Genomic DNA, 17632 nt, shown 5'->3' on the forward strand with positions numbered 1-17632 from the left:
CATATGTACTCACACCACATTGACAGTCACCAACACCAATTAAGTTTGCAGATGACACCACATGAGTAGGTCTCATTACAAACAATGATGAAACCTCAAGTAGAACGCTTTTATCAGCTTTCGTGAATTGCTGCGGTCAGAATCATTTTAAATTCATCACCAAAAGGACAAAAGAAAAATAAGAGAACTTTTCCATCACTCCTCTCACTACGGATCAAAATCGACTCCCTTAAATTTCTTGGCAGTTATCTACACTAAAGTTGGAGGGCATTACAAAGGCAGTTCTTACCAAGGAACATCAGAGATATCAGTATTTTTCTTAAGGCAAATGTGGATATTTGGTGTTTCAAAAACAAGACTACTTTTTCTTATGACAGTGTTGAATTCATGATAACTTCTTCTATCACAGTTGGCCATGGCTTAAGTCGCTAACCCTCAACCCTTAAAACTACTCTCATCCAGTGAGTCATCATTTTTATTATCTTACATCAGACAAACTGCTCAGGGGCTTGAAAACTAGTTGAAAATGTTTCTATTGCAGCACTTATCCTGAGGCAGGACCAGCCAAGGACTCTTGTTTTAGGTGTTAAGCAGTCATTCTTAAACCATGCTCAAGACTTTTAATATGTTTTCGACAATGACTGTTATTACATTGTCTTCTTCCTGCAGTTTCTTAAATTTGATGACACTGATACATTTATTTTTGAGTTTTCAACTGCCTTCTGGGGCCTTCCTTGCTGGGAACACTGAGCGAGTGGGTGCCACGCCATTGGTCCGATGGCTCATTATTCCGAAATCCCACTAGTTTGATAAATTTCCCATTGGACTGAAAGCCCATAATCAGATGGCCCGTTATCCTGAAAACAAAAGCTCACTGCTCCGAAAATACGTACTCTCCCTTGACATGCAAATGATCATTTTAACCCAAACCATGATTTTCCCTAACCCTAATCAAGTGTTTTTGTGCCTAAACCTAACCAGACCTTAACCACAGTGTTGTCAGAGGTAGCCTAATTGGAACGCCTAACCATAAATAATGACAGTGCATCATTATTGGTTATTAGACACTGATAATGTTTATCACCTGACAAAGCAGACTTTTTATACATTACTGAACTCTTCTGCTAAATTCGGCATCATGTTTCACTCAGTAGAACTCCAATTTAATAAATCAGCAGTTATAAAAATGTACACCACTGTGTTTAAACTGCATTGTTAAGGCACACCAGCATCACATTTATTCACTTTACATGCAGCTGAAATTAATACTGAATTCTGTTAAATGTTCACCGAATGAGTTAGTGTCTACTTATGAGTTGTAAGAAATCATAAATCATCTTAGTAGTTTACCAGTAAACTCTGCTGAGTTAAATTAAACAATATGTTAACTCAGGTTTTCCTTCAACAGTAGGAAACAGTTGAAGACTGGTGAAGAGGAGCTGTTGAAGTTAAATATCAGTCGATATGAAAAGTCTTTCTTTAGGGGTCATACAAAGTCATACGATATGATTAAGTTATGATTTATACGTTATCTGTTGAATCGGAGCAGTGGGCTTTTGTTTTCGGGGTAACGGGCTGTTGGACTATGTGCTTTTTTCAAACTATTGGTGTTTTGGAATAATAGGCCTTCTGGCCAATGGGCAGTCCCTGAGTGCTGCACACTCGAGCTAATGTTAGCTACTTTAGCTAAATTGTGCTAACAAGGCAGGTATCATAATCAAGTAACATTAAACTTACAGAAATAGTGCAATAGTCCCACTCAGTGTGAGTCCTGGAGCTGGGGAGAGCAACAGTTGAGCGAACTGTCAATCACCGCTGTCAATCAACACCCAAATGGCAGACATCAAAGCTACAATAAGTCTTCAAATCTTATTAACGGAGCAATAATTTCCAAAATGACCACCAGCATACTTATTAGAGGGCCAACATTTAGCAATTGAGACCATAATGACTCATTGAAAAAAAATACTGACTTAATATTTCAAGAGATAAGTTGATACTTTTTGAATTGGAATCAGTTGGAGCCAGTGATTTTTTGAAGCTAGCATATAGCCGCCATTGGTGCCATTGCACTTTAATGTACTTCTGCATTACCTTCAGTCTCAAGCCGTGGTAGATGTCGTTTGGTCCATTTATAGTTAGTCAGCCCTTAAAGTGTTTTGTCAGTCAAGTTTAACAGGAGATTCTGAAGGCTTGTGTAATGTGTCTTTTGCACAGCCTGGTCGCCAGAATAAATGTTGGAACTGTACATTTCTGCAAACCACAGATACATTAAATATCTACGTTTCAACATGTGTAATACGTAGCATATTAACATTTCAATGACATGTATCCTATCAACATTTCTAGAATACATATATCAACATTTCTAAAGTGACGTAGTTCACATAAGATCTATATGAGCTGACTTTCTTATTAGGAGAATGAGGGGTCGGTGGATAGTTAGGAAGTTTGTTGGAAGAAAGTTGGAAGAAATTTGGAAATCAGCAGAGAGCACGCTTTGAGACCACCTCAAAACCAATGCCCGCTTCCTGCTTCAACGGACAAAACCGGGTGTTTTTAGCAAGATGTCGGGACATTTGCAGCAGTTTTTATTTATTTTTTTATTCTAACCAAACAATGATTTTTCCCTAACCCTAACCAAGTGGTTTTTGTGCCTAAACCTAACCAGACCTTAACCACATCATTATTCAACTGATAATGGCTAACATTGAAACGTAGACATTTTACATATCCATGGTTTGCAGAAACATACAATGCCAACATTTTGTTCTGGTGATTGGGTTGTTTTTGCAGCAAAGGAAATACATTTAGGAACATTCTGCACAAATGAACCATGGACTGAATCATCTGTCAAGCAGCCAAGAATTACTGCTGTCACCGATGATGAGGAGTTCAAAAAAACCAAACTTCTGGATAAAATAGAAGAGCATGTGAGTATATGACTGATGGGTGAGGATGAAGACTCTTATCTCTTTGGATGATAGAATCTCAAGGAAATCTTCAAGAGATTAGTGCGGAAAGTCTTTTTTTAAAAACAGGTGTTGGAAAAGGGGGATTCTCCTATAATCAGTCATCTTATATTTGTATATATAGCCCTTTAATGCTGCCCATTGTGCTGTCAATAGCATTTTTCACAGCGAATACTTTGACTTGTCACAGTAGGAAAAGCACAGGTGGAACTAATAACATTAACGATGGCTCCGTTCCATTAAGTGTCCCAGTAACCCATTCCAGTGAACCAGCATGCACAATAGCAAAGCCCTGGAACTGGCTAATCTAAATGGAATGCAGTTGTATTAACGTTATTGATTACAGCTGTGTTTTTTCTGCTGTGACAGGCCAAAATGTCTGCTGTGAATGTGTGCAGGCATTTGCAGAAGTTTGTCAATCTTTATATGATATTTCACAGTCTGGCCTGTCGTGAGACATCATCACTCGTCACCCTGTCCTGTTACACTGCAGTGGTGTCTTTACACTTTTGGAACTTTGCTGTCAATGGTCTTTAATCCTTCCCCCCTCCCCCCTCACTGTGGTGTCTTCATTTTGTAGTGTCTTTTGTATTTTGTGTTGAATTGAGTGAGGAGAAAGGTCATTGTTTCTGAATCAGTGTTTCTTATCTGTATATATGATTCTGTATATTTGATTTCATGGCTTTTTGTTTGAGAAAATTCTCAACCTGAACTGATTCTAATCAGTCATTTGGATCAGATTCCACAGGGTATACTGCAGATATGCCCTATTTTATTAAATTATGGTGGTTATTAGTATCAATTAGTATCAAAGACATCTTTACCCTGATATGAATAGCATTCTGGGGGACACTCATTACTCATTTTTAATTTATTTTGGATTGAAAATGATCCAATTCAAAGATGCAGGTTCAATCAACGCCTATCAATATCACCCCTCACAAAAGCATACGTGTCAAAATTAACTCATTAAATCAAATGCAATGCAAAAACCAATACACCATCCCTCTGGTAAATGCTTTTTTTTTTCAATTCAATTTTATGGTAATTTCTGAGGAGTTTGTAGAGTTTTTGAAGTGAACAATACGAATATATCGTAAAGGTGTTACTTTGTCCACCCCCTGCACATACAGTACCTTAAATCGCAGATGCACCCCCACAAGCACCACCTCCTCCATCACCTCCGCACATGCACACTCACACAAACAGACGGTCAAACAGACATACAGTCTGTCATATTTGCGGCTGGTAAACAAGCACTGAGAGGCTGTTAAAGCCGGCAAGCTGAGTAAACCAGAGACAACAGTGTGCTTAATGAACTGGGCTGCCTCCCAGCACAACATCTCATCATCACTTGGACTTAAACAAACCACTCAGCTGCTAATTGGCCGAGCTGCATGGAGCCGCTGTGAGGAATGTACGCTCCCCACCTCCACTGTTGCTTCTCAAAGGCTTGACAGACAGCAGCAAGACAGACTCTCTGAGTCTTTGCATGGATATGTGACAGTCTGGCCTTCTGTTGGACTCCACTGTGTACATCCATACATGGACTGACTCACCGTGCTTCATTTATATTTTCCACTGCAACTGGTTTTCTGTGTTTTTACAATTCCTCTCTCTCAAAATATATTTTAATATGATTTGATCACTAAAACTGGTCATGTGGTTTGAGGTTAAAGTTTGGACTACACTTCCCAAAGGACACTTGTCAATCAATTGTTACAGTGAGTATCGTTGCGTCTTTGTTTTCGGGTTGATTAAGTTTCTGCAGGTAAACTGCTCTTTTCTTTGGTGGCTATCAGCGCTGATGCTAACTGCCCAGATCTTCGTCTTCTTCTGTTGATTCCAAACAAACAAATAAAGCCCATCACTTCCTGTGTGCCAGAGGATTTCGCCCAGGAAGGCCCTTCCAGACACCAGGTGTTTAGATTAGCAAATGCAAAGATTCATAAACTGGGTATAAGCTGAATTATATTATTTGCAAACAAGCATTTATTTATATGAAATGTTGCAGAATATTCCTTCAACACCAATTATTTACACTCTTGTCTGTGTTATATCCATTCATTATTGCTGCTGTACAATCTCAATATCCCCAAATGAATCACTGAAGTTTTATCTTATCTAACTATCTTATTATTTTACAGTTTCATATAGCAGAAACATACTTAATCAATATGTTTTCAGTATGACTTATATGTTGCAGTGGCCAAATACCTCTGCAAATCACTTAAACAAACAATTCTCAAAAAAAAAAAACATTTGAACAATGGGCAGGCTACTTGTGCAGCCAGCGATTCACTGACTGTACATCATTTTTTTGGAGGTGGAAGTTTCTCCTCCGTGTCAGACCAACCTCATGGCAGGGTGGAGATGTTTCGAGCGAGTGTAGGGTTTAGGAGGAAGTTGATAGAGCTTAAGGGCAGGAAGCACACCCAAATGGCTCATGGTCAAAGCCTGAATGAAACGCAAAAAAACCCTCCAGCACGTCTCTGCGCTCAGTTCAATTTCATATATCTGTTTGCTTTACTGTACCTTCGGGTTATACAGGGAGTGTGCAAATATTTGTGACAAAGATTTTAATGATATGGATACTGAGGGTAGATTTCAATACTGATGATAATAATAATATACTTTTTTTAAATGGAGCTGCTTCGAGCTGATATTTTGTAGAGAGTGCAGTATGTTGTGCAGATTGTAAAACCCTTTGAGGAAAATTTGTGAGTTTTTGGGCTATGTGCTAAATAAAACACATGACGTGACTTGATAACAGATGGTTGTAAGATCTTTGACATTTCACCTAACTTAAAGGTGCCGCATGGAGTTTTCATGTAAACAAACAAAGTTTTGTTTACATCTAGTGTTCCATAGGTAAATGTATCCTTAAGGTCTAACAAACGTGCTGAATGCATTTTCTTCTTCATAAAAGACTTGCAAAGCTGATTTTAAAACTATTTTAAATTGTGCGATGTGCGCATCCATGTTTGCTAGCTCACAGTCTTCTTCCTTACCTTTGTTGGCACATTGCCTCCCACAGTCCATCAGTGGAATACTGTGAAACTGGCACCAGGTATGTTGTGTTTCCCGTGAGCTTGCACACATACATGATTGTCAGTCCTTGTGTGTTTAGGTGATACAAACAAAATCCACTCATGTAAAACTGCCATAATGGCATACATAATTTATGTATTTATAACACATTGGAAACCCAGCACTTCTAATTCTCAGCATAACAATTGTGGTTGTAATGTCCCTTTTCCCCACATATGATTATCATTAAGAATTGCCACATTGTTGACTGTTTACAGTGATTTTGTGCAAGATATCAACTATGTTAACCAGAGATTAAAAGAAATTTAATTAATATATATATATTTAAAAAAAACATGTCAGAATCAGCATTTAGACGTTTTATCAGGGCAGGGTTAAGCAGGTTTCATTGCAAGATTTTTAGATACTAACATCCCAGAATGTATTTGACATCACCACTATCATTAGCAATGGACAGCGCCAATTTGTTGATATCCTGTTGCTATTGGCAGGCCAACAGGCTTGCATCAGATTCATTTGTTTAACTGGGCTGTAACTACGGAGTTATACTGTAGTCATATTGTAACACACAGCATCATCCATAACATATGACCTGAAAATACAATCTGGTGTGAGGCTTTTTGAAACAAACAAGAGCATGACATTATATAAACCAGGAGCTTTAATTTCAGCTGGATGAAAGAGAAACTCCCTGCACCACCTCCTTCTCACTGGCAGTTAATAGCTGATTAAGCCCTGTTGCAGACAGTGGGCCACGGGGAGCCAATTGATCTGACCTTTGACCCCCCACTCTGATGGAAGGGGTGGCTGGAGGTCAGGCCTGTAAGGGATACCCTCTTTATCCATTCCCCAGAACAGGAGCTCAAAGCTGGGGGAGGCACCCAGCCAGGATCCGTAGGTCTCTGGGGCCCTCCACCCCACCACCCCACCACCACCACCACATTCATATGGTCAATATGAGCCAAAGAGCAAACACCTTGGTGCTCCTTGGCCCTGTGATGCTTTGACCTGCACTGAGCATCTTTGATTTTCCCAAGGGAAGCTTTAACTCTAATTTTGGTTGGAGAAATGAACAGATATTGCATATAAAAAACACACAGTTACACAATATCTGTCATAGGTGACAAGTTTCGGTTCAATACTAACTCCTCCAGCCTGGTGATCTCTGTCAGTTCTCAAGTAAAGACTGAGCTGATCCTTCTCTCAGTCAAGGACTTGTTGGGGATTTTCAGTGGAGAGGACTGTGTAATGCTACCTCTCTTTGAGGTATCCATTGAAGTCAGCACTATTGCATTAAGCTTACTGGTCTTCCTATAAGGGCACCTTTTCATCACAACACACACACATACAGCCACACACACACACACAGCCCTTCACACACTCCCCCTTTTAAGTTGAGGTATTGTCTTTAACAGCATTATAACGGTATCATTCCGCTCCCACTGTGAACAACAAAGACAAGAAATGCCAAATCCTAGAACACAGCAATCTGCGTGTGTGTGTGTGTGTGTGTGTGTGTGTGCGTGCGTGCTCTTTAAAGCAATGCTAATGGACCCTAAGAAGCATTAAAGTGACCCCTACTGTAACAAAAGAGTTAATAATCCGTTTAGAAAACAATCAGATCCCTGGCCATGAGAAAAGCCCCCCACTAAGTCTCTCTGTAAAGAGGAGGAGGTGGGAATTCACCTTTTTTTTTTCAGTCAGCAATCTTGTTGAACATCGCTTGTTTTCATCACACTCTCTACGGGGAATGATGGAACTGTATTTAACGGCAGCTCTCAACCGCAGTCGGCGAATAAAAAGACAACGCGGTTGAGTTTCACAAATGGGGCGACCATTTTAAGTGATTCAAAGTGACCCCTGCCGGAGGTCAGGGTTTGTTATCAGCCCCATCCACTGTAAATGAGTCCCATTGGACTTCTAAAGGAGCTATTAACAAACAAACGCTGGCACGCCCGTTAATTGCTAATGATAGGCTCTTTGTCTAGTGTTTCCCCTCTGGGTCAAAATGTTCAACCAACGGGATCCATCTCCAGGCAAGTGGCTGTCAGGTCACACCGCCACTGATATAATAGGTGATATAAGCTATTAAGACTATGAATGACATCTACCACTCTCTATGTCAAATATCACGGTGATTAAAAAAGAGTTATAAAAATAAGTACCAGCCCTGTATGAGGGATCATAAAACTTTGGGTAGCTGAGTGTATCACCTCAGGCTGGCAGGCTTATCTGTTATGCGTCAGAGTGATCCATCTGTTTTAACATCAGGTCACAGCTGAATCTATCAGTGCTTATCTTTGCTGTCAAGAAGGTGAGGACAGCTTTTGCTTTATCTCTCTGCTGCTTGTCCTTCCTTCCCTCTGCTCTCTTTGCAATCTCTGACATCCTGGAAACCGATCACAAAGACAAGTTATTCAGCGAAATGAAACAACAGAGGAAATACGACAATAAAATGAGATAATTGTGTCACTTAGCAAATATCAGCTCATATCAAGTGTTATTTTCTCATGTGGTTTCACTTGCTCTGTGATGTTTTCTGGAAATGATTTGTCATAGGGACACAACACTAAAAAAGTACAACTACTTCACCTTATTGTCAAGATTTACTTACTTGAAAAATGTAAAAAAACAAACAAACAAACTACTTAACAACTTAAAAACTAAAATTACTCACTGAAAAATGAATTATGTTACTTTACTAATTACTCAGAAGCCAAAGTAATTCACATTACTCAGCCCAACTCATTCAAAGGCGCCTTTACACAACACTTTACCCACATTTCTCAAATTCTGCATTAAATATTTGAGGAAATAGAAGAAGAAGCCCTGGTGACTGCACGCTGCAGAGCCTCAGAAGTCCTGTCTTCATATTTAAAGCTGAGGGGTTCTCACACCCTTTAACTCTGAACTAAACTGGGTGATTCTGATTTCTAATGTTAGCATGTAGGCTAGTGGTGTCTGGGAATCCCTGGGAGTCCTTGAGGGGGAACCAGGGGTGTCCCCACCAAAAAGGGGAATACCTTATTTTCACTTTAATTCCATCTATAAATAACACAGTGACTGAATGTATTACTATTTTGGTCATGTCAAAGCCAAAATCTTATCAGATGAGGGACCCTGGGACAAAATCTTATCAAACATTGGTCCATGGTCTAATTTGTCAGTTTAGGGGTCCTTGATGTGAAAAAGTTTGAAAACCACTGATGCAGGCTATGGAGACACAACATGTAAATAAAGCTGTATCCTCAAGTTCAGTCTCACTCATGCATTCACAACTTCCTATAAAATAAAAACTGTTATGAAGTAAAAATAGTTTACTTCATTGTGGGTGGTCAATTGAGAATAGGACATGTGTTCATGTAACACTGGCTAATCTTAGATCTTAACTCTAAACCACATAGTTACTGCCTAAAAACTACTTTTCAGGACTTAGGTAGAAGCAGTGGGACAGCTTCTTCTGTGTAAATCTGGTCATTACACAGCTACAAAATGTGAAGTACATTGTGGGATTGTTAGCAAAAAGTAATGTACATGCCGTGAACACTACTTTTTTGTGTGGGCAACTTGACGGCACTATAAGTTTCACACATAATTCAGACACTCAAATAAAATGGAAGAGGGTTAATGTAGTGCACTGTATAGTAGAGATTACGGACACAGCCAAAGACAAACTATTGAGTTACAGTATGTTGCATTTTTCCTCTTTTGATAGAAGCTAACGCCTCCCCACATCTCCAGCCTCTCTCAAGCTAACACGTGCCACACTGAATGCAAACACACCAAACTGATTTCAGACTTCCATCAAACTCCCAGCGGGACCCCCAAACTGTTGAAGTAATGGAGAGTTACCAGGATCGGTAACTGTAACGTAGTTGTAATGTGATGAATAATTTAATGTGTAGTAATCCCTAAGATGCCCAACACTGCAAGAGGGACATTTTTAGCAGGGATAATTTTACTTTAATCCTTTATCACTGTTGAATATTCAAGATTTCACACACAGCAGAACTGAGGTCTTGCAAATGATATCTATGCATGCAAAATAAGCCAATTACTTAATCATTATCGCATTATTCCAATCATCCCTGTTTGTTGAAGAATAAAAAAAAACAGCTTTATGATGTTTTGGGCGTCTTCATTTACCTCACTGCAAATTACCCAGGAGGAAATGACCAGTGTGAGTGGATTGAGGGACTTTATTTGAATGTTTCCTGATGTAAGTTATTCCTTTGTCTGGGCCCAGCTAATAGCAGGGAATGGGATTCAAATAGAGTCAAGCTGCCTCCTGAGATCCCTCAATCCACCGTCGCCATAAAAAGAGGTCTGAGGCCAGTCTAAATATTTGGTAGTCTTAGCAGGTTCATGTTAAAAGACACACACACACACACACACACGCACAACAGGCACACACACTCACACACACACACACACTCACGGTGAATGCACAAGCAGGCCGAGGCTGTGAAGTTGAATGGCATAGCTCAAAGCCTTCCTCCCCCTATCCCTGCCTCTTTCTCTCTCTAAACCGCCAAACCATTCTCCCCCTTTCTCCAGCTCAGAGGAATTCATTAACTGCCTCTCCACAGAGACACTATGGAAATCAGGCAGCTACAAAGGCAGAGAGAGAGAGAGGGAGAGAGAGAGGGAGGAGGGAGGGGTGGTGGTGGTGGTGGTGGTGGTGGTGAATGGGGCTATATTATCCTATTAGATGGTGGATATGTCTCGTTTCCCTCCCCTGTCATGAGAAAAACATTAATTTTAAGTGAGAAACGAGACAGAGGGAGGGAGAGAGAGAGAGAGGCAAAGAGAGAGAGAGAGAGAGAGCGAAAGTGAGAGAGGTAAAGAGAGAGAGAGAGAGGGAAATGGTGAGGGTCTTTAACATTGCTCTTTTATCGAGCTGAAATGGAGAGTCCCCTGGCTCCATTTACCTTGGCAATGAGGATAGAGCCGCTCTCCATGAATGCCATTTAAAATGCCATGGAGATTAAGCATCCTCTCTCTCTCTCTCTCTCCCTCTCTCTCTGTTTCTCACACACACTCATACACACACATACAGGAGCAGCGGCGGCGGTGGCAGTGCTCGTCATAATATGTGTTTAGGAAAACAGCTTTGAGATTCATGAGTAAAGCCCTCTAGGTTCCAGCGCTGAGGAGGGAAGAGAGCGGAGAAAGAGACAGAGAGGACCATCACTTAGCCAGAGTGGGCTTTAAGCACTGTAATTAAATCATTAAACCCCCCCCTCCTCCTCCTCTCCTCCTCTCCTCCTCTTCCTCCCCTCCCTTCCTCTCCTCTCTCCTCTCTCTCTCAACTCAGCCAAGCTCATCAGGGGCTCCAGTGTGAAATGATGAATCTGTATTTATGGGGATGGAGTAATTACACAGCTAACCTCTGAGGGAGCCCGGGAGGGCCACAGGGCCACTGAGCAGGGCGCAGGGTGCTCAACCTCATTAGCACTGCCCGTGTGTGCATGTGTGTGTGTGTGTGTGTGTGTGTGTGTGTGTGTGTGAGAGAGAGAGAGAGAGAGAAAGAGAGAGTGTGTGTGTTCAAAGGAGCATATTGAAGCAGAGTTGCTGTTTTGATATTTAAGACAGTGGGAAAACATCAATCTGCATCCTTCCATGTATCAGGATACTGTCCATTTCATTTTTTTTTCCCCACATAAAAATGTGAAGTTTTCTTGTCTCTCATATCAAATTCATCATTTCACCACCTTTTTTTAATTACCAACCTCACTCTAACAACATCATTGACTTCAAACCTGTAGGCCTATCAGAGTACAGTTGTCCATTCTTTGCAGCAAACATCTGTCATTTTCCACTCCAGAGCTCCTGTGTGCTCCATATCTCCCCTATCTCTTATCCTCGTCAATCTCTGTCATTACCTTCAGTCTCCTTTATCTTCGCTCTGAAAATATGCTCCACTGACTTCCGTCGATAATCACGGACATTCCTCTCGGATCTGGCCGACCATATCGATGCCTCCCGGCCCATCTGCTGGCCAGTGTCCCGCCATACCCTGTGGATCAGCTGTCAAATATACTCATTAAAAAAATATGCGAGGGAGATATGAAATGGCAACAGTTGTAAGACCTATCATACAACTATTTATTATTATTATTATTATTATTATTATTATTATTATTATTATTATTATTATTATTATTATCATCATTAATAAGTAGCCTAGTAGCAGATTTTTTAATATATGCATTTCTTCTAAATTCGTGTAACTATTACTAATATAATAAGAGTATGAGCATAACAATGTGTTACTGTTTTACCATACAGATTGACTGAGGTGCATTTGTTAAATAAAGCCATGCTGACCACAAAGAGGCAAATATACACTGCACAAACATGCACACACTTGTACACACTTCACAGGTTCCTCTCCTCTATAGACACAGTGAAGACTGCAGAAATTAGATCACACACACCAACACACACACACACACACACACACGCACACACGCACACACACACACACGCACGACCTAGGCTAACCAATGCACTAATCGCCTGCCCCGGGCATAGGAGGAGCTTGGTGCTTAAGTAGGCTGCCAATCAGTCAGTCAGCTCCACATCCAGAAGCTCCTGCGGCCAGACGCACGCATCATTCCGCACTCGAGGTGCCAAACTGCGGCTCTGACACGACACCGGGTCGGTGGAAGTGGAGAAGTGGAAGCTTGACAGTTTCTAAAAAGGGGGACTCTGGTGATTTAGACACCCCCTTCATCCTGTTCGTCTTCTTCTATCTGGGGATTCCTACTTTCTCTTTTTTTTTCTCTGCCTGCTCTTGCTGTTGTGCGACTTTGACTTTGAGATTTACTGTACGCGTCTCCGGACATGGCTTTCCCTCAGCTGGGGTACCCCCAGTTCCTTAGTGCCTCTCATGAGGTGTACGGGGGCGAGCGGCCGGCCTCTGCCCGGGAAGGAGCTACCGAGGGCGGCGTGAGCTCGTCCGCTACCGCCGCGGCTGTCGGCTCCATGCTGGGGATGTACGGGAGCCCATGGGCGGCTCATAACTACAGTGCCTTTCTGCCGTACAGCGGAGCAACAGACCTCGCCCTCATATCCCAGATGGTGAGAGTTGATACTTGTTCACCTCAGGCTGAAGCAGCTCAGGTGTTGATGATAGACCACTGATCTCTTGTTAATTGTAAACTAGTGCGCAATTTTCCCATGGCTCTAAATGATATTTGAATATACTGATGGTTTGTTTTGTGCAATATTTGGCGGTTTACAATCGTTATTAAATTATAAAGTCATTTAATCCAAATTGCCCGATGTCAGTTAAGATTTCATTATTCTGTTATGTTTAAATGTGGATATATCCTGGGCTGTATTGAGAAATATTGATCCGTCACATATAAGACAAATTAATTATCTTATAGCATAAAACCAAACTTTACAATTGTCGGTTCAGATTTTTTTCTGTAGCTAAATTACGTAAATCTCAAGGGAAAATCACTGGTAATTTAGACTTAACTTATATATTATCCTATATGTTTTAGAAAAAAACATTTTTTATTCATGAGGAAAATACAATTAATTATGTAAGAAGACGAATATTGAAACGTGAACATGTATTTCGTCTTTGTTCGTTAAAAATTAAAAATGACAAATATTTCACATTTAATAGCTTAATTAAAAGGAACCACTTCAGAAAAATAAAACGATTATTCTATGTTATTAATTCAGGTTATTATTAATTCCTGTTTTCCGGGTCAGTTGCCTTTTCAATGTCAAATTTATGAAATGCTGAAACTTTTAAAAACTTTTTTCTTGCTCTAAAAATAATAATTCACTTCAGTTTTGACGTGTAGTCTGCACTCAGAGAAGGAGTATAATTTTCCAGACCTGCCGCTCAACAAGTTGTCACTTCTCTCTGCAACATTTCAGGGCTCCCAGTATGATCTGAAGGACAGCCCGGGCTCTCACCCAGCCTCTCTGCCTGTCCACGCCGCTCAAGGCTTCTACCCGTACGGCCAGTATCCGTACGGGGACCCGTCGAGGGCCAAGACGGCCACAAGGGAGACCACAAGCACCCTGAAGGCCTGGCTGCAGGAGCACCAGAAGAACCCCTACCCCACCAAAGGAGAGAAGATCATGCTTGCTATCATTACGAGGATGACACTCACACAGGTGGGTAATGCTCAAGTTCTGGCATAAAACATTTGAAAAATATAGATCAGGGCTGCTTAGTAGGGGCCCCAACAGACCTTGAGGGACATTTGATGAGACGCGCACCGCCCACTAATGCACATATCAACAGCACCTTTTGGTAGGCCTGTGTCTCCATACATAAGGATCATAAATGACCATTTGGTTGTTTTAAATACATTCAAATGTTATGTCCAGATCCTACAAGAGTAATACTCTATGAAACTACTTGTCACATTACTTATTATGATAACACAACTGCCCACTGTGACTGATACTTAAATAAAGCCACATTTCCAGTGAAAAGTCTCGAGAGATTTCTTATCTCAAAGCTCTTTGTGTGATAATAACGAATTAAACGGAGTGATGAGTAGTGAAGCATTTTGCATATTCAGTAATTTCATATTCCCAGTTTGCACCCCTGCACCGACAAACCAATGCATCTGATTTATAATGCGTGAAAATATGTTTATTTTCCCAGGTGTCGACGTGGTTCGCGAACGCCCGCAGGCGGCTGAAGAAGGAGAACAAGGTAACCTGGGGCCGCAGCGCCGAGGACCGGGATGGACGCATCTTCAGCAGCGACAACGAGGACGAGCACGGCAAGAACGGCAGCGAAGATGAAGACGACGAGGAGGAGATTGATTTGGAAACTGTCGATATCGAGAGACCCGAGGAGCAGCGAGCAGGGGAGCAGGACTCCGGGAAGGGGGAGGGAGAGGCAGGCCTGGCCGCCGGAGAGGCCTCGGAGCCGAAGAGCTCGGAGAGCAGCAGGACGCTTTCTGTGGAGGGCCTGAGAAGAGTGGAGGCGGCTATTTCTCTCAATAAATCGCCCGTTGTCAAACTCGCTGTGGATCATTCTCCCAGCAGACAGGAGTGCCAGAGACCACCCCAGAGCAAACCCAAAATCTGGTCCCTGGCTGAGACTGCCACGGCCCCCGACAGCTCTCACAAACCTTCCCCCGCGGCCCATGCGCACCACCCGGCTTTGGCCTCCGCCGGCCACCCGGCCTTACTCCCGGGTCATGGGATATATACATGCCAGATTGGCAAGCTGCAAAACTGGGCCAACGCGGCTTTTCTGAATGCCAATTCTCTTTTGAACATGAGATCGCTCCTCGGAGGGGCGCCGGCCGGACACCTGCCTCTCCACGGCGCAGTGCCGGCTGCGCGTCATGACGCACGACCAGCGGTGACGGGCCCGGGAACTTCGGGGACGGAAGATGACAGTGATGAGGAGTCGTCAGGAAGCTTCAGTCCAAAAAGAGATGGTATGGACTGCACTTAAACATACGACGTTATGCAATTAATTTCTTTCCTGAACAGGCCTCAATAGAGTTACTTTGACGCAGGTGGCAACGAGAATTGATCCAGAAAAACCCCAAAACACGTCTACAGGACAATATTAGTATTATCTGCATAATTTCCAAGTGATTTTTCGAGAATAATTCGCACCATTAAATTGTTCAATAAATACATGGCTTTGTTTTTCTCTTTTTACAGAGGAAGAGAGCGACCACAGGCCTGATTCCCTGAAGTCCCCATTCCAGCTGATCACTGACAGGTAACCTCATGCATTTGAAATCAATTTGGCAGGCGTTATCAGCCTCAATTTCTTTCCACATATCTTCTGCTAAATTAACCTTAAAGCAGAGGTAAACACTGTAACACCTGACTGGGCAGACCTCAGCACATAAATCATGTGATTGAGTCCCCACTTTAACGCCTCGTCAGGCAACAGTCTAATATATCCTGCGGGGCCCCCTAACACTGAGTTATCGCCGCCTGTGTCATTTAAATAATCTGCCGCCATTTATTCACGCCCCCCTCACTGAATGCAGCTAATGTATGTCAAAGAAAACGCTGATAGCAACATCATGAATGTAGTGGAGGGTGAAAAAGGCATAAAACAATTTACCTAGTGTCATTTTAATTTGCATAAATAGAGTTTCACATTGTTTTAGATTAAGTTTTAAAACTAAACTCATGGTATAAAAAATGTCAATTATTTAAAGATGTGTGTATGCATGAGGATGTGTCATTTTAAGGGGAGAGAACATGTTTTTCTGATCATGTAAATATATTTATGATACAGGTTTAAAGATGTGGCACTTATTTCACTTCTGACTTTTTCTTTCATTGTGTTCTCTTCCTCAGACCTCACCATGGCACAGCAGCACAGCGAGTTCTGACAACAACATTATGAGAAGACGAAGCAAAAAGAAAAGAGAAAGAAAGGAATAATTTTATTTAACGGAGAACAGTTTAATGAAGGCTATTTTTCTTTTTGACAGGGCAACCTGTCATAGTATTACTGTTTAGCTTCTACTTCTTGCAAAAGAGATGGTTGTTTTTGTCACAGATTTGCTTGTATCTCTCTTTTATGTCCTACGTTTTTTTTTCCTTCCTCCCTCTGTTGTGAATGCAAACATTGAAAAATTGTAAATACAGGATATGAATTTGTCTTTAAAGAATATATTTTTTGGGAACTAAATAAATGTCATTATAGTCATTTATTACTGAAAACTTTTTCACTAATTGGAAATTGATCATGAAAAAGAGGAAATAAAGAAGAAAAGCAGAGAAAATGGGTGTTCAACAGAAATATAGAAGTGACATCAATTTTCCAAAGGCAGTACCTAACTTTTTATTTTCAGAAAGTTACGGGTTGACAAAGAATTTATGATGCTAATTTGCATTATGTTATAATATATCACAGATACCAGTTTTAATGTGAATGTTATAATTAATCCCAACATAGACATTCTCTTTTTATTTTCATCCTTTTAAGAAATTCATGTGCAGACACAGTGGATTTGATATTTTAAGGGGAAAATGATACATTTATATGAATATACATATAATATATAAAAATATTATTGATTTCAGTTGGTGACTGTTTGCTTAATGGTGATCACAGTGTGCCCACCTTTTAATTGACCCCTTCGTCACTGTGTCGAGTTAGTTTCACATTCTCGTTGCCAGCCGAACCATGCAGTGTCAGCCCTTTTTTTTTTTCTTTTTTTTGCAAGAAAAGTATCGTCCTTATTGAAATCTGCACTCTCGCCAAAATTCTGAGACTTATGCCAACGCCTTGGAAGCCACTGCAAACCCTGCGGAAATTGAAATTGAAGATTTCCAGGACCTTATGAACCTGCGCCTGTGCTTTCAGCCAGGCCTTCTTGCTTTAATGTTGGATTATACCCCCTCAGTGCCACCACTGCCGCCTCTGAAATATGGATCAGACGGCAGGAAAGGCCAGCAGCCAGTATGGGGGCGGCAGCTCAGGGGGAGGTGGATGGGAGGAGGAGGAGAGAGGTGGGGCGGGGGGTTGTGTGTCACTCCAAGCCATCCTTGACGTTCACAGGCCCAAAGACAGGGGGTAGAGAGAGAGAGAGAGAGGGAGGTGGGGGGTCTTAGGGCTGTTAATAGTGAGTATTTCA

The 17632-nt window shown here is 41.5% G+C and overlaps 1 protein-coding gene across 1 annotated transcript; it reads left to right on the forward strand.

The window, feature by feature from the left end:
* Positions 1-12240: 12240 nt before the first annotated feature.
* On the forward strand, positions 12241-16944 carry irx1b (iroquois homeobox 1b). Its single transcript, XM_067612043.1, has 5 exons — positions 12241-13109; positions 13929-14171; positions 14671-15460; positions 15693-15753; positions 16347-16944. Exons 1-5 carry the CDS (start codon positions 12873-12875, stop codon positions 16393-16395), a joined length of 1380 nt encoding a protein of 459 aa, XP_067468144.1. The 5' UTR covers positions 12241-12872; the 3' UTR covers positions 16396-16944.
* The last annotated feature ends 688 nt before the right edge of the window (positions 16945-17632 follow it).

Source organism: Thunnus thynnus, chromosome 15 (assembly GCF_963924715.1).
Source record: "Thunnus thynnus chromosome 15, fThuThy2.1, whole genome shotgun sequence".
Classification (NCBI taxonomy): domain Eukaryota; kingdom Metazoa; phylum Chordata; class Actinopteri; order Scombriformes; family Scombridae; genus Thunnus; species Thunnus thynnus.